Source organism: Natator depressus, chromosome 23 (genome assembly GCF_965152275.1).
Source record: "Natator depressus isolate rNatDep1 chromosome 23, rNatDep2.hap1, whole genome shotgun sequence".
Lineage (NCBI taxonomy): Eukaryota > Metazoa > Chordata > Testudines > Cheloniidae > Natator > Natator depressus.
This window is the reverse complement of record NC_134256.1, coordinates 18,078,891-18,096,525: the sequence shown is the minus strand read 5'-3', so window position 1 is coordinate 18,096,525 and position 17,635 is coordinate 18,078,891. Positions and strand designations below refer to the sequence as shown.

Sequence of the window (17,635 nt, the reverse complement as noted above, 5' to 3'; positions counted from 1 at the left end):
AATTCCAACCAATCATATCTAAACCACTGCACCCTCCGGTCCTTCTGTAGGATAGTGCTGCCTGGTTTGGATCTGGTTTCTTGAGAGAACAAACACATTGCGGGCTTTCAATGCAGAACTCCAGTTTTTTTAGGGTTTCCCCCCGCCCCGCCCCCACAAACTAATGCTGTTTATCCCTAGAGAAAGGTTTTCCAGACAGAGGCTAGATGGCTGCCCCATTTCCCCAGACATTCCCAGGAACAACAGACAATCACAGCTGCACTTTCTGGATACCTAAATAAGAAAGTAGTAATGTGTTTGGACGTTCTTTCTGGAGTTGGCTCCTCGTGGGACTCTTCCTCCACACTCCAGGGGAATCTCTGAGAACTTTTCCTACTAGTGAGAAGTCAAATTCAAACCATGACCATCACTGACCTATCACCCCAACAGGAGCACTTGCTGGAATATTCAGAAAGGTAAGTGCTCCCCTGTTGAGGCCTAGGTCTAGTGAAGAACTACAGCATTGGCTCCACACAGCACAAACTCACATGGCTTATTTGTATGCAGGGCCGGTGCAAGGAGGTTTCATGCCCCAGGTGAAACTTCCACCTTGCGCCGCCGCCCCCACCACGGCAGCTCCCCACCCCCCTCTCCGCCCTGAGGCACCCCCCCCACGGCAGCTCCCTGCTGCTGTCCCCCCTTGGCCCGGGCAGCCCCCCTGCAGCAGGTCTCCGCAGCTCCCTCCCCTCAGCCTGGGCAGCCCCCCTGCATCAGCTCCCCACCATCCCTCCCTCCCTTCGGCCCGGGGAGCCCCCCCTGCGGCAGCTCCCCGCCGCCCCCTTGGCCCGGGAAGCCGCGTGCAGCAGCTCCCCGCCCCAGCTCACCTCTGCTCCGCCTCCTCCCTGAGCAAGCCACCGCTTCTCCCGCCTCCCAGGCTTGCGGTGCCAATCAGCTGTTTGGCGCCGCTAGCCTGGGAGGGAGAGAAGCAGAGCGGGGCGGTGCTCAGGGGAGGAGGCGGAGCAGAGGTGCGCTGGGGCGGGGAGTGGTTCCCCTGTGCGCCGCCCCCCCCGTTACTTGCTGCAGGCAGCCCCCCCCATGCCCCCCTGCCCCAGCTTACCTCCGCTCCACCGCCACCCCCAACCACTTGGCGCCCTAGGCGACCGGCGAGTGGTTGCACTGGCCCTGTTTGTATGTTTCAGGCTCTGTCTTGTTCTTTTCCAATCACGAATCATTTCAATGCAATTATTCTTGTGAACTGCAGGCTGTCTCCCTGTAAGATATGACAAAGAACTGCTCCTGGCCTCCAGCGCTGAATGCAGAGCAACCTCCAAATAGGAAAGTCTAACCAATCCTGTCTTAATCACAGCTCTCTCCAGTCGTTCCATAGGATAGTGCTGCCTGGTTTGGATCTGGTTTCTTGAAAAATATGAGCACATTGCAGGGTGTCCTTGGAGCATTCCTCCTTTTGGTTTACACAGGCTGCTTCCTTTTTCTACAAGAACTTTGACCTGGACGTGGCTGGCTGGCAGCCACCATTTTCTCCCACCCCAATTCCCAGGAACAGTCTCCAAACACAGCTGGCACTCTCTGAGGAGCTAAATAAGAAAGTGCTGCTCTGTCTGGGCATTGTTTCTGCACTGGAGTCCATAGGGGATCCTGTCCGTTGGATGCTTCAAACCTCCAAGAGAGTCCCTGATTTCTGAAAACATTTCCAAATGGTTGGAAGAGGAACCCACAGAATCGCAATAGAGCTTTCCTGACCTTGCACCCCAACAGGAGCACTGGCTGGAATATTGACAAGAGAAAGTGCTCCCCTGTTGAGGTGTAAGTCAAGTGGAAAAAAAATCCATCTTTTTCTTTTCACGCCACAAAAAGGTGACTCTCATGTTCCCTCTCTCTCTAGTGCTGTCTTGCTGTATTCCCTTTTCCATCCACTGTTTAAATCCAGTGATCATTGTGATTGGCGGGTCGTCTTATTCTAAGACAGGATAAAGAACTGCGACTGTACTTTAGCATTGAATGATTGGCAACCTCCACTGGGCAAATTCTAACCAATCATACCTAAGCCACTGGATTCTCCGGTCCTTCTGTAGGACAGTGCTGCCTGGTTTGGATCCGGTTGATCCAATGCAGAACTCCAGTTTGCTTTTTAGCCCTGGCTGGGACGATTTAGTTGGGGATTGGACCTGCAAGATGGTATGGTTCTGGGGTGCAAGGCTGGGGAGCTGGGGGGAATTTCCCGGAACCTGCCTATTGATGGTTGGTGAATGACTGGGAGATCATTCATGTAACTTGTTGGGGTGTGTCCCTGCCTAGATGGCTGGGTAAGTGCAGCGCCTGCCGGAGGTTTGCAGCTTGACTTCAGCATCACAGTGTGAGAGGCAGCCCAGGCTGGTGCATTCGGAGGACTCAGCAGTCCCATAGTTGCACTCTGGGGACCCCATCACAACTGTAAACCAGCCATCTTTTGTAGCCTGGCTGTTTACAAGTTACACAGCACTGTTCACATCACTTAAATTTAAAGTGAATTAGCCAGCTGGTGCCAGCTTTGTCTCTGGTACCTCCACATATTTTCCCATCCTTCATTTTGAAAATTAAATGCCAAACGGTAAGGGGCACGAAGAAACTCCCTGGTTGCACTTGGTACAAAGTATGCATGCGCCTTTACTCTGACAAGCTCTCTGTTTTCAGAAGTGAGGGAAGAGCACTGTATGTTCATTGACATCCCAACACTCATAGATAGATAGATAGATTAGATAGATAGATAGGGTGGCTGGGGATAGATAGAGAGATAGATAGATATGCACATCATAGAATCATAGAATATCAGGGTTGGAAGGGACCTCAGGAGGTCATCTAGTCCAACCCCCTGCTCAAAGCAGGACCAATCCCCAATTAAATCATCCCAGCCAGGGCTTTGTCAAGCCTGACCTTAAAAACTTCTAAGGAAGGAGATTCTACCACCTCCCTAGGTAACGCATTCCAGTGTTTCACCACCCTCCTAGTGAAAACGTTTTTCCTAATATCCAACCTAAACCTCCCCCACTGCAACTTGAGACCATTACTCCTTGTCCTGTCATCTTCTACCACTGAGAATAGTCTAGAACTATCCTCTTTGGAACCACCTCTTAGGTAGTTGAAAGCAGCTATCAAATCCCCCCTCATTCTTCTCTTCCGCAGACTAAACAATCCCAGTTCCCTCAGCCTCTCCTCATAAGTCATGTGTTCCAGTCCCCTAATCATTTTTGTTGCCCTCCGCTGGACTCTCTCCAATTTTTCCACATCCTTCTTGTAGTGTGGGGCCCAAAACTGGACACAGTACTCCAGATGAGGCCTCACCAATGTCGAATAGAGGGGAACAATCACGTCCCTCGATCTGCTCGCTATGCCCCTACTTATACATCCCAAAATGCCATTGGCCTTCTTGGCAACAAGGGTACACTGTTGACTTATATACAGCTTCTCGTCCACTGTCACCCGTAGGTCCTTTTCCGCAGAACTGCTGCCTAGCCATTCGGTCCCTAGTCTGTAGCGGTGCATTGGATTCTTCCATCCTAAGTGCAGGACCCTGCACTTATCCTTATTGAACCTCATCAGATTTCTTTTGGCCCAATCCTCCAATTTGTCTAGGTCCTTCTGTATCCTATCCCTACCCTCCAGCGCATCTACCACTCCTCCTAGTTTAGTATCATCCGCAAATTTGCTGAGAGTGCAATCCATCCTCCAGACCATTTATGAAGATATTGAACAAAACCGGCCCCAGGACCGACTCTTGGGGTGGTGCCCAATGAGCTGCCAGCTGCACTGCTGGATTATACTTTTCCAACACGGCCAGGGCTTCCATATGCCCGCCTGGCTGCCTTCGCCACCGGTACCACCCCTTGTGGCCTGAGCGCTGACTTCCAGATTTCCTGGGGGGTGTTCAACCCCTCACTCCAACCTAGGCCCAGCGCAGGGCCAGAAGGACAAGGAGCCCCACAAACTGCCGGAGGGAGCCGGTGGGAGTCCGGCGAGCCTCCGTCTGCAGCTCCCCCAGCTGGTTTCTTACCGGTAAGCACCACCTTTGAGGGTAGGGTTACGTATCCCATCCCCGCCACCCAGCCCAGGGCCACTGCACTCTCCCTGCCCCATGTTACCTCTGTCTCCCCCACACACGTTCTCCTGCTCTCCCTGGTGGGCAGGAGCCAGGCGGGGAAGGAGGAGGGAGCCACTTTTAACACCAGCCCCTCCCGGTCGCTGCTCTGCAGCCCTGCCCAGCAGGTGCCTGGAGAGCCTGTCTGGGCAGGAGACAGCTTCTGCTCCCCACCCAGCTGCCGGGGACCCCAGCACCCATGCCCAGGCAGGGAGCTGAGGTCACCTCCCCAGCCAGTCTGTCTCAGGCAGCTGCCGCACAGGGCTGCATGGCAGCATAAGGAAGGTGCTGGTCCTGCCCCTTCCACTCCCAGCATCTGGGCCATGTGTCACCCAGGCCCCACGTCTTCCTCCCGCTCCTCCCACTGCCCCCCAGTGCCTCTGGTGCACTGCCAAAGAGCTGACGGTGGTGGGCGGGAGGCACGGGGAAGGGGGGGACAAGATGATCGGTGGGGCCTGCAGCTGGCGGGAGGGGGAGGCACTGGTGGGTGCCTCCTCCTTCTCATAACACAAGAACTAGAGGTCACCAAATGAAATTAATAGGCAGCAGGTTTAAAACAAACAAAAGGGAGTATTTTTTCCACACAACGCAGAGGCAACCTGTGGAACTCCTTGACAGAGGATGTTGTGAAGGCCAAGACTATAACAGGGTTACAGAAAGAACAGATATGTTCATCGAGGATAGGTCCATCAATGGCTATTAGCCAGGATGGGTAGGGATGGTGTCCCTAGTCTCTGTTTGCCAGAAGCTGGGAATGGGTAACAGGGGATGCATCACTTGATGATAACCTGTTCTGTTCATTCCCTCTGGGGCACCTGGCACTGGCCACTGCTGGAAGACAGGATACTGGGCTGATGGATCTTTGGTCTGACCCAATATGGCCGTTCTTATGTTGTTATGAGTGTGTGTTATGACTCTCTGCACTCTGTGCTTCTCCTCAGAATAGATGAGTCCATCTCAGCCCCCATCAAAGAGCTGTTCTTCTCCATCTCAGCCTGTAGAGACTCCCAGACTCCAATTCCTTCCTTGCTTTGTTTCTATTTAAAAATAATCTGCTTTCTGTCTCCAATCCAGAGCGAGTTTATTTCCTTCGGGAAAGCCTGTCCACTGGGGAATAAAAATCCCAGCAACAATTATCAGTTGATATCTCTGGGGCCATTTGGAAGAAATTATATTCCTCTTTCCTTGGCAATGTCATTGATTTCTTTTCTAGAGGTTGGAGTGACAAGGAGCCCCGTCTGATGCCAGGTACGTACCGGCAGGTATGAGATCTTGGCATCTTTATTCATGTGGTAGGGTTTCTCTTCCTTTCGATTCAAGCTTCCTTTACTGGGAACGTTGGGTGTGTGTTCACAGCACCCACGGCTGGCCCGTGCCATCTGGCTCGGGTTCATGGGACTGAGGCTGCAGGCCTGTTTCATTGCTGTGTAGATTTCTGGATTTGGGCCAGAGCCCGAGCTCTGGGAACCTCCCACCCCGCAGGATCCTACATCCCAGACTCCAGCCTGAGCCTGGAAATCTACCCAGCAATGAAACAGCCCCACAGCCTGAGCCCCACAAGCATTGGCTGGCACATGCGAGGAGCAGCTTTCCTTCGCTGTGCAGACACACACAGAGGGACTACAGTGCTGGAACAGACCCTAGATATTCAGGCCTGTCTGTAAAGGCCTATACTCTAAGAATTTAGGTGTATTCTAATCACATAGCTAGTTATAGAGGTATAAAAGAGAGAATCAAAATCACTGTCTGACTGTATAAGGCCTTTTCTCACTGTGACAGTCTGAGGCCCCGTTCTTAGGTTAAGGCTTTTGGCTAAGCAGCAGAGGCTGCCATGAGCTGGGAAGCGACCGGTCACATCCTCACATACCAAACTAGTCCCGTTGAAAGAAGGTGCTATTGGGCTGTTAGGATACAATCTTGTCCTGATAATGCCTATCGCCTCCAGAGAAAGAGAAGTGCCTAGAAGATGTAAAAGGAAACTTTGTTTGATAGCATCCTGTCTGGAAAGAACTCACTTATCAATAGCTGGGATGTGAAATCCTCACTTCTGTATTGTTTTGTCATTATAGTTCCCACTTTGCTATTGTTTATTTGCATGGTCTCTGTCTGGTTCTGTGATTGTTTCTGTCTGTTGTATAATTAATTTTGCTGGGTGTAAACTAATTAAGGTGGTGGGATATAATTGGTTAAATAATCATGTTACAATGTGTTAGGATTGGTTAGTTAAATTTCTGTAAAATGGTAAGTTAAGGTATAGCTAAGCTGAACTCAAGTTTTACTATATAGTCTGCAGTCAATCAGGAAGTTGGGGGGTGTGTGGAATGGGAACAGGGAATGGAGGTGGGGAAATTGGAATCATGTTTTGCTAAAGGGGGAAATGGGAACAGGGAATGGGGGTGGGGAAATTGGAATCATGTTTTGCTAAGGGGGGGAATGGGAACAGGGAATGGGAACATTCTCCATCACTGGCCTTTTTAAAATCCAGATGGGATGTTTTTCTGCTCAGGAATTATTGTGGGGGCAGTTCTCTGGCCTATGTTGTACCGGGGGTCAGTCTAGATGATCGCCGTGGTCCTTTCTGGCCTTGGAATGTGTGAATAACTGCTGGGCATCTGACTCTTCTGCCTTGCACTTTGTGTGGTTATTTACACTTGTGTAAAATCCCCCCCTTTTGCATATGTGTAAAGACTACACAAGGTGCAGAGCAGGGGGAAAAAATCAGTCATAAGAACATAAGAATGGCCATACTGGGTCTGACCAAGGGTCCATCTAGCTCCATATCCTGTCTCCTGACAGTGGTCAATGGCAGGTGCCCCACAGGGAATTAACAGAACAGGGAATCATCAAGTGATCCACCCCCTGTCCTCCATTCCCAGCTTCAGACAAAGAGCGGCTAGGGCCACCTTTCCTGCCCATCCTGGACATTGTTGGACCTATCCTCCATGAATTTATCTAGGTTTTTTTTTTGAGCCCTGTTATAGTCTTGGCCTTCACAACATTCTCTGGCAAGGAGTTCCACGGGTTGCCTGTGCGTTGGGTGAAGAAATACTTCCTTTTATTTGTTTTAAACCTGCTGCCTATTCATTTCATTGGGTGACCCCTAGTTCTTGTGTTATGAGAGAGAGTAAATAACACTTCCTTATTCACTGTCTCCACACCAGTCACGATTTTATAGACGTCTATCATATCCCCCCTTAGTTGTCTCTTTTCCAGTCCCTTAATTCCTCTTTTTTCCCCTCCTAAATTATGAGATTCATTTTACATGGCATTAAAAATGCGGACTGGACTGATGCTAATAATATGCCATTCTTTCATCTACAGATCTCAACGTGGTTTACCAAGGAGGTGAGTATCATTATGCCCTTTATCCAGATGGGGAATTTGAGGCACAACAAGGGGATGTGACTGCCCCATGAGCACCAGCCGAGCACTGGAATAGACCCCAGGTCTGCCTGAGTCCCACATCAGGGCACTATTCACTAGTTCACACTGCTTCCCCAGCCACTGACTCATCTGCATAGTGTATGACTGTGGGCCGGTCACTTAGGGCTGGATTCACAAAAGAATTTAGGAACCTAGCTGCCCACTTGCGGCACCTAAATCCCAGACTCAGACCTCAACGCAATTCACAATTTCACAGGTGCTAAAACTTGCCTGGCTCCAAAAAGCTTGCAGCCAAACCTTCCTGTCCCTGCCTTTGAGCCTATGCATGGCAGCCCCATGCCAGGTGTCCGGCTCCCTGGGCCCCAGAGTGATTCACAAACTGGGGGCAGACCAGTGTTCCTCTGCCTAACACATGGGAGGAGCCTAATCCTGCAAGTGTGCTCTGAGCTCACCGGCCGGATCAGACCCCTGTAGGTGAGCTTACCCAAAATATGGGAGAGGTTCTGCCTTATAACTTGTAGCCCAGCGATTAGGGCTGGCTGAAGTCCCCGCTCCACCTGTGGGGGGAAGAAACGGTCTGAATGCAAGGGGCTGGACTAGAGGACCTCTCGAGATCTCTTCGAATCCTATACTTCTATGAGTCTGCAAAATGCCCTTTTATAACACTGTGGCATGGGCACCAACTCCTGGAGCACCCATAGAAAAAAATTAGTGGGTGCTCAGCACCCACTGGCAGACAAGCTCTCCCCCCCCCCAGCACCTCCCATCCACCGGCAGCCCCCCCGATCAACTCCTCCCCTCCCTCCCTCCCAGCACCAATCAGTTGTTCCGTAGAATGCAGGAGGCGGCGGGGCGGGGGGGAGTGGGAACACTCGGGGGAGGGGGTAGAACTGGGTGGAAGAGGAGGGCCGGGTGTGGGAGCTTGGGGGAAGGCGTTGGGTGGGGGCAGAGAGGGGGGATTGAGCTCCCGCTGGAGGCCCAGAAGAAGCCAGCGCCTGTGCACTGTGCTCTAACCTGGTGCCAAAAACTTATTTCCACATTGTTTTTTTCCCAGTAACTAGTGTGCGGGACCGGAACACAGGACAACTGGGTCCTACTGAGGAAAAGCACTAGGTATTGTTATTACCTTGCCGTCATTACAGATCAGCCCAGCAGGGGACATGGAAGCCACCAATGAGACATGGGAAGCTGAATTTTTCCTGGTGGGGTTCCCAGATCTCGAGCGCTTTCAGCTCCTGCTCTTTAACCTCCTGTTGTTCACCTACTTACTCATTCTTGGTGGCAATACTGTCATTCTGATGCTTATCCGGGCCAACCCGCATCTTCATGTCCCCATGTATTATTTTGTGGCCATTCTGTCTTTCTTGGAGGTGTGGTACACCACAGTAACCATCCCCAAGATGTTGGCCAACCTCCTGGATAGCAGGAAGCCCATCTCCTACAGGGGCTGCCTCTTGCAGGTGTATTTCTTCCATGCATTGGGTATTACGGAGGCCTGTTTGCTCACGGCAATGGCCTACGACTGATACTTGGCCATCTGCAAGCCTTCGCACTCCCCATCCGCCATGACCCCCAAGAGTTGCCTCTGGCTAGTGGCAGGGTGCTGGGCGTGTGGCTTTATGTGGCCTGTGCCAGAAATCATCCTGCTCTTCATGTTGCCCTTCTGCGGGGTGCACCGCATAGAGCACCTCTTCTGCGACTTCCCCTCGCTGCTCAGCTTGGCCTGTGCTGATGTGTCCACCAGCACCACCATAGACTTCGCCCTCCACTCCTTGGTCATCCTTGGCCCCACCGCCCTCATCCTCTTCTCTTATGTGAAGATCCTGAGCGTTGTCATCAAGATCCAGGGTTCGGAAGGGCGGCGAAAGGCCTTCTCCACCTGTGCCTCTCACCTGACCATGGTCCTGACCTTTTTCGGCACCACTGGTTTTATGTACATCCGCCCAGCACGAAGCCGGCCTTCATACCACGACAGGGTGGTGGCGGTGGTCTACACGGTTCTAACCCCTCTCTTCAACCCACTGATTTACAGCTTGAGGAACAAAGATATTCAGGAAGCAATTGGCAATCTCATGAAACTGCCACCGAATTCCAGTGTGACCTCAGGCTAGTCACCTAGCCTGGGATTTTTCAAGAGCCTCCAGGGACCCAAAGTAGAAATAGGGTGGCTAACACCCTCAGGCCTTGTCTAGACCCAAAAGCCTTGGATCTGGATAATGAGGCTCACAAGCCCCCCCCCTTCCCCCACAGTGGGGACATAGTTATATAGGTATACAGTACTTTATACTGGGATGGTTATTGCCATGCAGGAAGGTGAATAAGCTATACCAGTATAAGGCACCTTTATCCCAGTATAATGGAGTCCACACTAGGGTTTATACCAGTATAACTATTGGAGCCAAGGGACCCTTTGTTGCCAGCTGGCAGAGGGCTTGGGAAGCGGGGTTGCACTGAGTTTTACAGGGATCCCCTGGGACAGATATATGCATCATGAATCACCAGGGGGTGGCATGTGAATCATAGAATCATAGAATATCAGGGTTGGAAGGGACCTCAGGAGGTCATCTAGTCCAACCCCCTGCTCAAAGTAGGACCAATCCCCAACTAAATCATCCCAGCCAGGGCTTTGTCAAGCCTGACCTTAAAAATGTGAGGTCTCTGTTGAGAGCCAGTGGCCCCCTGGTCACCATAATCATTGTGAAATGTGTGTAAGGATAATATTTAAGGCATCACGTATCTGTACTGAAAATTATGTTCTTAAGGTAAAGTACGTCACCATGTCTCGGACCGGTTGCTTTCAGGTGCGGGTAACTAACACTTCTCTCCCTGTCCTCTCATTGTGAATGGCCCGCTTCATGGTGGCGGTCTGTTTTCATGGTGAGCCTGATGCTCATCAAAAGATTGTGACACTTACAAGAGGAAGAAGCCAGAGGCATAGGTGCTGACTCCGCATCCGCCCTGCTGCTCGGCTCCTAGTCCTCCTCCTCCCTCCCAGAGCCTCCCGACTGCTGCAATCAGCTGTTCAGTGGCATTCAGGAGGCACTGGGAGAGGTGGGGGAGGAGCGGGGGCAGGAAGAGGCGAGGTGGGGGTGGGGACTTGGGGGAAGGGGTGGAGTGGGGATGGGGCCTGGGGCAGAGTGGGGGGTTGAGCACCCCCCGGGAACTGGGAAACTCAGCACCTCTGCCTACAGGAACAAAACAATCGGCAGGGGGCTGACTAAGATCAAAGAATTAGCCTGGTCTACCAGGTAATGCAAGAAACCACACAACGTCTTCTGTCATGGGGGCACGACTTGTCCCATGAACGGAAGCTCCCAGCCACATGGGGCTATGAAATGGTGGAGGGACTTCATATGAGGGTTGCTCATCAAAGTATCTTGCGAAATAAGTCTTGGCTCTAGAATGCATGGTGTGGTTTTATTTTATATATATATTTTATCTGTTTCCGATACTTGCTACTGGTAGAATCTCTGTCCCTTTGTTCAATAAACGTATACTCAGTTTCACAACAAACCTGCTGACGTGCTGTGTGTTAAGTGGCGAGGTGGACCTGGTAAGCTGGGGGGCACTGTTGCAGCGAGTCTGCAAATAACATCAGCATCCAGGGGACAGGGGCTGGTCTCTCCAGGGGGTTGCTCGGAGGACTCGAGGGTCGGAGTGTGCTGACTGCCAACGTGCAGAGAAACAGCGGGGCCTGTGTAGGCTGAGAGGGGCGTGCTTGGACTGCCAGTGAATTAGGGAGCTGACACCCATCAGGCACACACAAGCTAAAGGCCGATAGTTGAAAAGTGCCTCACAACCTGGGATGTCCCCGGGAAGTGTCACAACCGTATCACTAAAAAAATCACATTCCCCTAACCAACAGAGTTATACCAGGACAAAATCTGAGTGTAGAAAAGCCTGAATCTCTTTGTGCCTCATCTGCAAAAGGAAGACCAAGATACTTTATTTCTATCATCTTTTTTGTCTGTCTCATTAGTGCAAGGAATCATTCTAGGCAGCGTCACCGACTCCCATCATGAACCTCATGCTACTTTCTTAAACCCCCAGCTTCTGGAATCACGTGTGGCATTTTATGTCCCAGATCATTGCTCTCACCAATATTTGCAGCAGTTTCACCACGCTCTTAGTGTGGGTTGGGTCCTGGGCTCCTGATTCTGGGTGCCTCCACTCAGGGTCAAAGACCTAGGAGTGCTGTCCTGTGAGTAATCAAGGACAATCTGAATAGCTGGCAAGGACTGTAAAGCCCTGTATGCAGGGGACAGTAAAGTCCATAAAACAAACTCCAGCCAAGGAATGACTCATCAGGAATAACAGCATAACCGGGGGAGAGGGGACTTTGTTGAGAACAGGAAAATAGGATCTGGGGAACTCAGGGGATGAGGTTCATTAATCATTATTGAGAAATAAGCCAGTCCCCTACCATCTAACACACATAATCTCCTTCCATCCCAGCTCCCTCTCCTGGGCCTTCCTGAGGCAGATGGTACGCTGACGCTGCGTGTCCTGAGATGGTGTGTTGTGGTGCTGGCCGGCTTAAACAAAAGGCTCCTTGTCACGGATCCACAGGATTTGGGCTACATCCCAGCTTTTCCAAAGCCCCTGCAGTGGTCCTGACCCAGAAGGGGTCCCACTCTTCCTTTGGGGGGGCCCTGTGGCCTCCATGTCTCCGAGACTGAGCCCCTGGCTCCTGCCCTCCTGCTCAGCGATCCCTCCTGAGATAGACGGCTGGTCGGAGACTTGTTCCCTCTTCAGGGCCCGTTGCACTTCCACGAGTATTTGCAGCGACACCAGGCAGCCTCTTCCAAGCAGAGCAGGGTTTATTAGTCTGCCAGGATCCCGCATTGTGAAGTCCGTAACTTAGCACAGAGGAGCAAATGTTCAGCTATTGTCCAAATCAGCCAAGTCAGGACTACCTTAAGCTAAAGAAACCATCTTGGCTTCCTCCCTTTGTTGCCCAGTCACAGGGGAGTTCCCCGGCCTCTACAAAAGCCAGGTCTTATTCTAGCCTCCTGTCACCCCTACATCCATTGTCCTCCTCCTGCAGACCCTTGCTGAGTTCAAACGCTCCACCTGCCAGAGTTTCCCATTGTTAGGTGTCAGCTGTTCCATTGTCTCCATCGGCGTGAGCTGGTTTCAGCCAGCCCTTCAAGGACCTGCTCATTGCACCCCAGACACTCACGTGACCTGCACACCTCAAACCTCCCACTCTACCCCAGGAGTGGCTCTTTAACTTTTTCACCCCCTGTTTTGTAGCAATTCCTAGCTAAGTATGTCCCTGCCAGGCATATCACGCAGAAAATTCCCACTTTCTCACACTCCTTTCTTTATCTCCACCCCTGGGTGAGATGGTCTTCTGACTCCAACCAAGCTCTCTGGTTCCCCTGGTCTGAACTCCTCCTGGGGGCTCAGTGGGCTCTCAGTAGTCAGTGCTGGTTGGATCTCTCTGATGGATGCTGGTGGCTGCAGTGAAGTTCGAGAGAAGGGCGAATTCAGCAGCTAGCCAGCCTCTAAACTCAACCCCTCGTGCCGGGAAATGGAGCCGGGGACTCTGGTGGCCATCTGAGTTGTCGTCCTTTTTTGGTGGGTCCTTCTAGAAGCTTAGACCAAAGTTCCAGCACTTGAGGACACCACCAGATTACATCAGCATCTCAGCTTTCATTGTTGCAAACAACATTTCCCAAACTGTGGGTCAAGAAAGGGAATTGGGGGGAGGGTGTGATGGGGTGTTCACCCCACACCAACCCTGAAGGGGTGAAGGGGCTAATTAACCTTATAGGCCACACCTGGCTTGTCCAATAAATTACTAATTGCTGGGGGAGAAGATGGGGAAGGTGTAAAGCCAGGGAGTTTGCTGCAGAAGGGGGCTGCAGGGAGAAAGCCTGCAGGAGCGCTCTGGGCACAGAGGAAACCCAGCAGGAGCAAAAGCCATATAACACGAAAGCAGCCACACTGGATCAGACAAATGGTCCATCCAGCCCAGTGTCCTGTCTTCTGACAGTGCCAGGTGCTTCAGGGGGAATGAACAAAACAGGGCAACTTTTGAGCAATCCATCCCTTGTCGTCCTGTCCCAGCCTCTGGCAGTCAGAGGTGCAGTGACTCCCAGAGCACGGGGTCGGTCCTAGATCATCTTGGCTAATAGCTATTGATGGATCCTCCTGGTATTTATCTCGTTCTTTTCTGAACCCAGTTATAGTTTTGGCCTTCCCCACATCCCCTGGCAGTGAGTTCCACAGGTTGATTGGAACCTGAAGGAGTGGGGGCAGGCCCAGGTTCCCCTACCAGCCATTAGGAAGTGCTGCAGGACTGGTGAAAGTGTCACCAGGAGAGCTGGACCCATGAGACTTTGATATCCCGGAAAGAGAAAGCTACATAGTGACCAGGCCGGAGGGCTGAGTCACAAAAGAGCACCCTGAGCCCCAGAGTGCAAGAGGGGCCACGTGCGGAGTAAACAATGGAAGGGGGTGCTAGACCAGGCAAGAGCTGATCCCCAGACCCAGCCACAAGGGGCTGTCCACAGCAGTGAGTGAACCCTGGGTCGGGGGTGGGGTGTGTGTGATCACAAGATGTGTGTGCCCCACCCCTGTCTGCCACCACCACCTCGCTGCAGGGCAGCTGCCACGCAGCACTGGGACCTATCAGCAAGCTCCTGCCACAGCGCGGAGGGAGGGGGGCTGACCCGAGCCAAAACCAGCGCATGCCCTCAGGTCCTGTTGGGCTGCAGGGCTCTATCTCGGAGCCCTGGGGGTTGTGTGAACGGAGGTGAGCACAAAGGGGGGGGGGGGCACAGCATGAAGATGTTTGGGAGCCACCAGCTTACAAAAGAGGCAGTTCTTCACCCTGGTGGCTGCAGAGAAAAACTTGAAGCCGTGACCCGAGCGAGCACCTGAAACTCAGAAACCAGGAAGGTGAAGAAATTTATTTACTTAAATCTCACTTCTTGCCTCTCACTGCTTGATTGCAAGTGGGTGTGGCACACAAGCTAATTTTTCCCCGTGGGTGCTCCATCCCCGGAACACCCACAGAATCGGTGCCTATGGCCCTGGAGTCGTTGGTCCAGTCCTTAGTGTTGGCTGAGGTGGCAGCCAGCCCACGGGCAGGTGTCCCTCGTCAGCCTGCTCCACGGCGGTGAGGTTTGGTTCACGCAGGAGGGCAGGGGAGAGCCCAGGCAGATCGGCTGGTGCCGCGCAGGCCCGGCTGCTCCTGGCCACGGCCAATTTCCCTGAGCGCTTTGGGAGGTGAGTGAAGATTGTGCACTACGTGCCCCGAACTGCCCCACTAACGCAGCCCCTGAGCAGTGACCCCCCTGCTTATATCTCTGTTACAGCAGCCCGTCCCACAGCCACACGCTGCATGCACTGGCTCCATCCTCGTGCCCGGACCCAGGAGAGTCCCTGTCGGTTCTGCCTTCCCTGCAGGTTCAGTGGCGCTGGGGACGGATAGTTCTTGGGTGTCTGTCGGGGAAGGCTGTGAAAGGAGAGTTTTGGGCAATGGGAAGGGGGGAGGAAGCGCAAGTCTTTCCCTGTCACTTCCTGATTGAGGGATTCAACAATCCTTGTAATTTTCCATTAAATAGAATTCATTCTGATTGCTACAATCCCTTCCCTGCGCATTGCCCAGATTTTAAAGCTTCATCGGGTTTCTCTTGTGTTTGATTAGAGCCGCCTTCCCAGAACAGAAACCTGTTTCTTCTCCTCTGAATTGTCTTATGAAGCTCAGGCTTTAGCGACAGGCTCCTGACCCTAGCCGTGGCCTTTGTCACACACCTGTTCACGTCAGCGAATCCCTGCCTGGTTAATAGCAGGTGAATCTGGCTCAAGGAGAGAAGCTGATGAAACAAACAGGCCTGTAGGACTCACCAAGCCAGGGCAGGCCCAGGTTTCTGTCTAACTGGTTCTCCTGCCCCCTGTTCCCGTCCCCCACCCCCAGCGCAGCACCTCAGAGCCTACAGCCACTGACTGGAGCCTCGTCTCGTCAGTCCGGGAGCTGCAGGTCCCCGCGGGGCGATGGGGCACCTACATGTCCCACTGCAGGTGGACGTGCGCCCAGTGCTGGAGCCAGAGCACTTTGCCCAGCAGTTTTTGTGGTGTGGCACGTGCCAGCCAATCTCATGGACCCTCCCAGAGCCCACAGGGCAGATCTGCCCCGATCCCCTCTCAGCCTCTGCTGAGCTGCCCTCCGGGGTGGGCCGGCAGGAAACGTGCAAACTGGGGTCTGCCCACTGTGTTTTTCATGTGTCTACCTCACATCACCAGCAGATGGCAGCAGATGGCCAGGGTGATCCATAGCGAGCTGGGTGTCTGGCAAAGGCTGCCCTGCCTCGCTCCCAAAGGGGTGAGCTCTGTGCCAGGGTCTGGGCTCAGGGGGAGCCCCAGGCAAAAAGTGGGGGCCCAGGCCTGGCCCGATGAAGGGGGCACTGCAAGGGAGACTGGGAGGCCTCGCACACTGTGTAAAGTCCAGATGCACGGACGGAGAGGAGGGAGACAGACACATGGACAGAGACACGAGGTCCCAGGATGCTCTGACACTTTATTGGTGTTAATCATTCAGGGTGGCGGGGGGACTCCTCAAATTACAGGCCTTGACAGAAGAAATGTCCCAGCCCCTGCAACTCCCTGCAACCCACCCATGTGCCCAAACCCTCCAACGGTGCTGGGTGCCCCAAACCCTGACAGTGCCCCCTGCCCTGATGGTACCCCCTGCCCCACCATCCCCCCTCCCTGTGACAGTTCCCCCTGCCCTGCCTTCCCCACTGCCCCCTATGGTTTCCCCTGAACTGCCATCCCCCCAACCCTTCAATGGCTCCCTCTGCCCCACCATCCCCCACGCCTTCGAGTGCACCCCCTGTGCCACCATCCCTCACGCTTCCCAGCGCATCCCATGCCCTGCCATTCCTCCAACTCTCTGACAGATCCCCCTGCCCCGTCATCCCCCGCAACCCTCCGAAGGTGTCCCCTGCTCTCCCCTACATCCTCTGCTCTCCCCTCTCCCTCCTGCTCTCTCTAACTAAACATTCCCCATCCAAATAATTTCTTCTAGGTATGGAAGATACTTTTTCATACCTGGTTCAAACCTTACACAGCATTCCTGCTTACAGCATTGCTGCTCCGTCCCTGCAGCCCGGAGAACAACAGACAAAGGGAAAAGTTTCTTTCCCAATTTTTTAAAAGTTCTAGCTTTCCCATTGGCTCTTTTGGTCAGGTGCCTGCTTTTTTCCTTACCTGGGGAACTTTTTAACCCTTTACAGGTAAAGCAAGTAGAGAACAGCTACCAGGAGGGATTTTACAGCTAACTGGCTGGTTAGGTGTCCATCAAAGGGAGCAACCCCCACCCCCCGGCCCCCTTCATTTATCACAACATGCTCTTCAGCTTGTCCTCAGGCAGCTCCTGTTCCAGACCAGACGGCTTCTGGCAATAGGTTCTGTTCAGGCTGCTGGTGAAGGAGCCCACACCCCATGCCTAAGGGAAGGCAAGGCAAAGGGCCGTGCAGGACACCTGGGCTGGTCGCACATGGCACCGTCACTGGCCAGTGTAACGATGCTGGTTCTGGCGGGACCCAACCGAGAGTGCCAATTCAGGACAAATTGCTTCAAGCAGGGCAGTTACAGCCCAAGGCTGGGGTTTCTATGCACACCAAGGCAAACCAAACCAGCAAACAGAGAAGACTGGTTTTACCCCACTGGCTAACCACAAGTCACACCAGCAATTCCCTTAGACGCTCCAGTTTCCCAGTATCACCACCAGCGCCACTCGCTATGGGGACGAATGGTTATGAAAACCAAGACCCCAGTAAAAGAAAAAAGATTCTCCTGATCCCAAAGGACCAAGCCCCAGACCCAGACCCAGACCCCGGTCAATATACAAATCAGATCTTACCCACAAATCATGCTCTCGTCAATCCTTTAGAATCTAAAATCTGAAGGTTTATTCATAAAAGGAAGAAGCTGACGATGAGAGCTAGAGTTGGTTAAGTGGAATCAGTGACATCCAGTGGTGGCAACGTTCTTGGCTCAGGCTTGTAGCCGTGATACATAAAGTGCAGCTTCAAATCAAGTCTCTGGAGTCCATCCCCAGCTGGGACGGGTCCTTCAGTCCTTTGTTTAGAGCTTCAGTTTGTAGCAAAGTCCTTCCAGAGGTAT

At 52.8% G+C, this 17,635-nt stretch overlaps 1 protein-coding gene across 1 annotated transcript; it reads left to right on the top strand.

Annotated features, from left to right (window-relative positions):
* The first annotated feature begins 8,655 nt into the window (after positions 1–8,655).
* Positions 8,656–9,606, top strand: LOC141976856 (olfactory receptor 6N1-like). The gene is given in 1 exon segment (XM_074938021.1): positions 8,656–9,606. A coding segment is annotated over 1 exon segment (951 nt).
* The last annotated feature ends 8,029 nt before the right edge of the window (positions 9,607–17,635 follow it).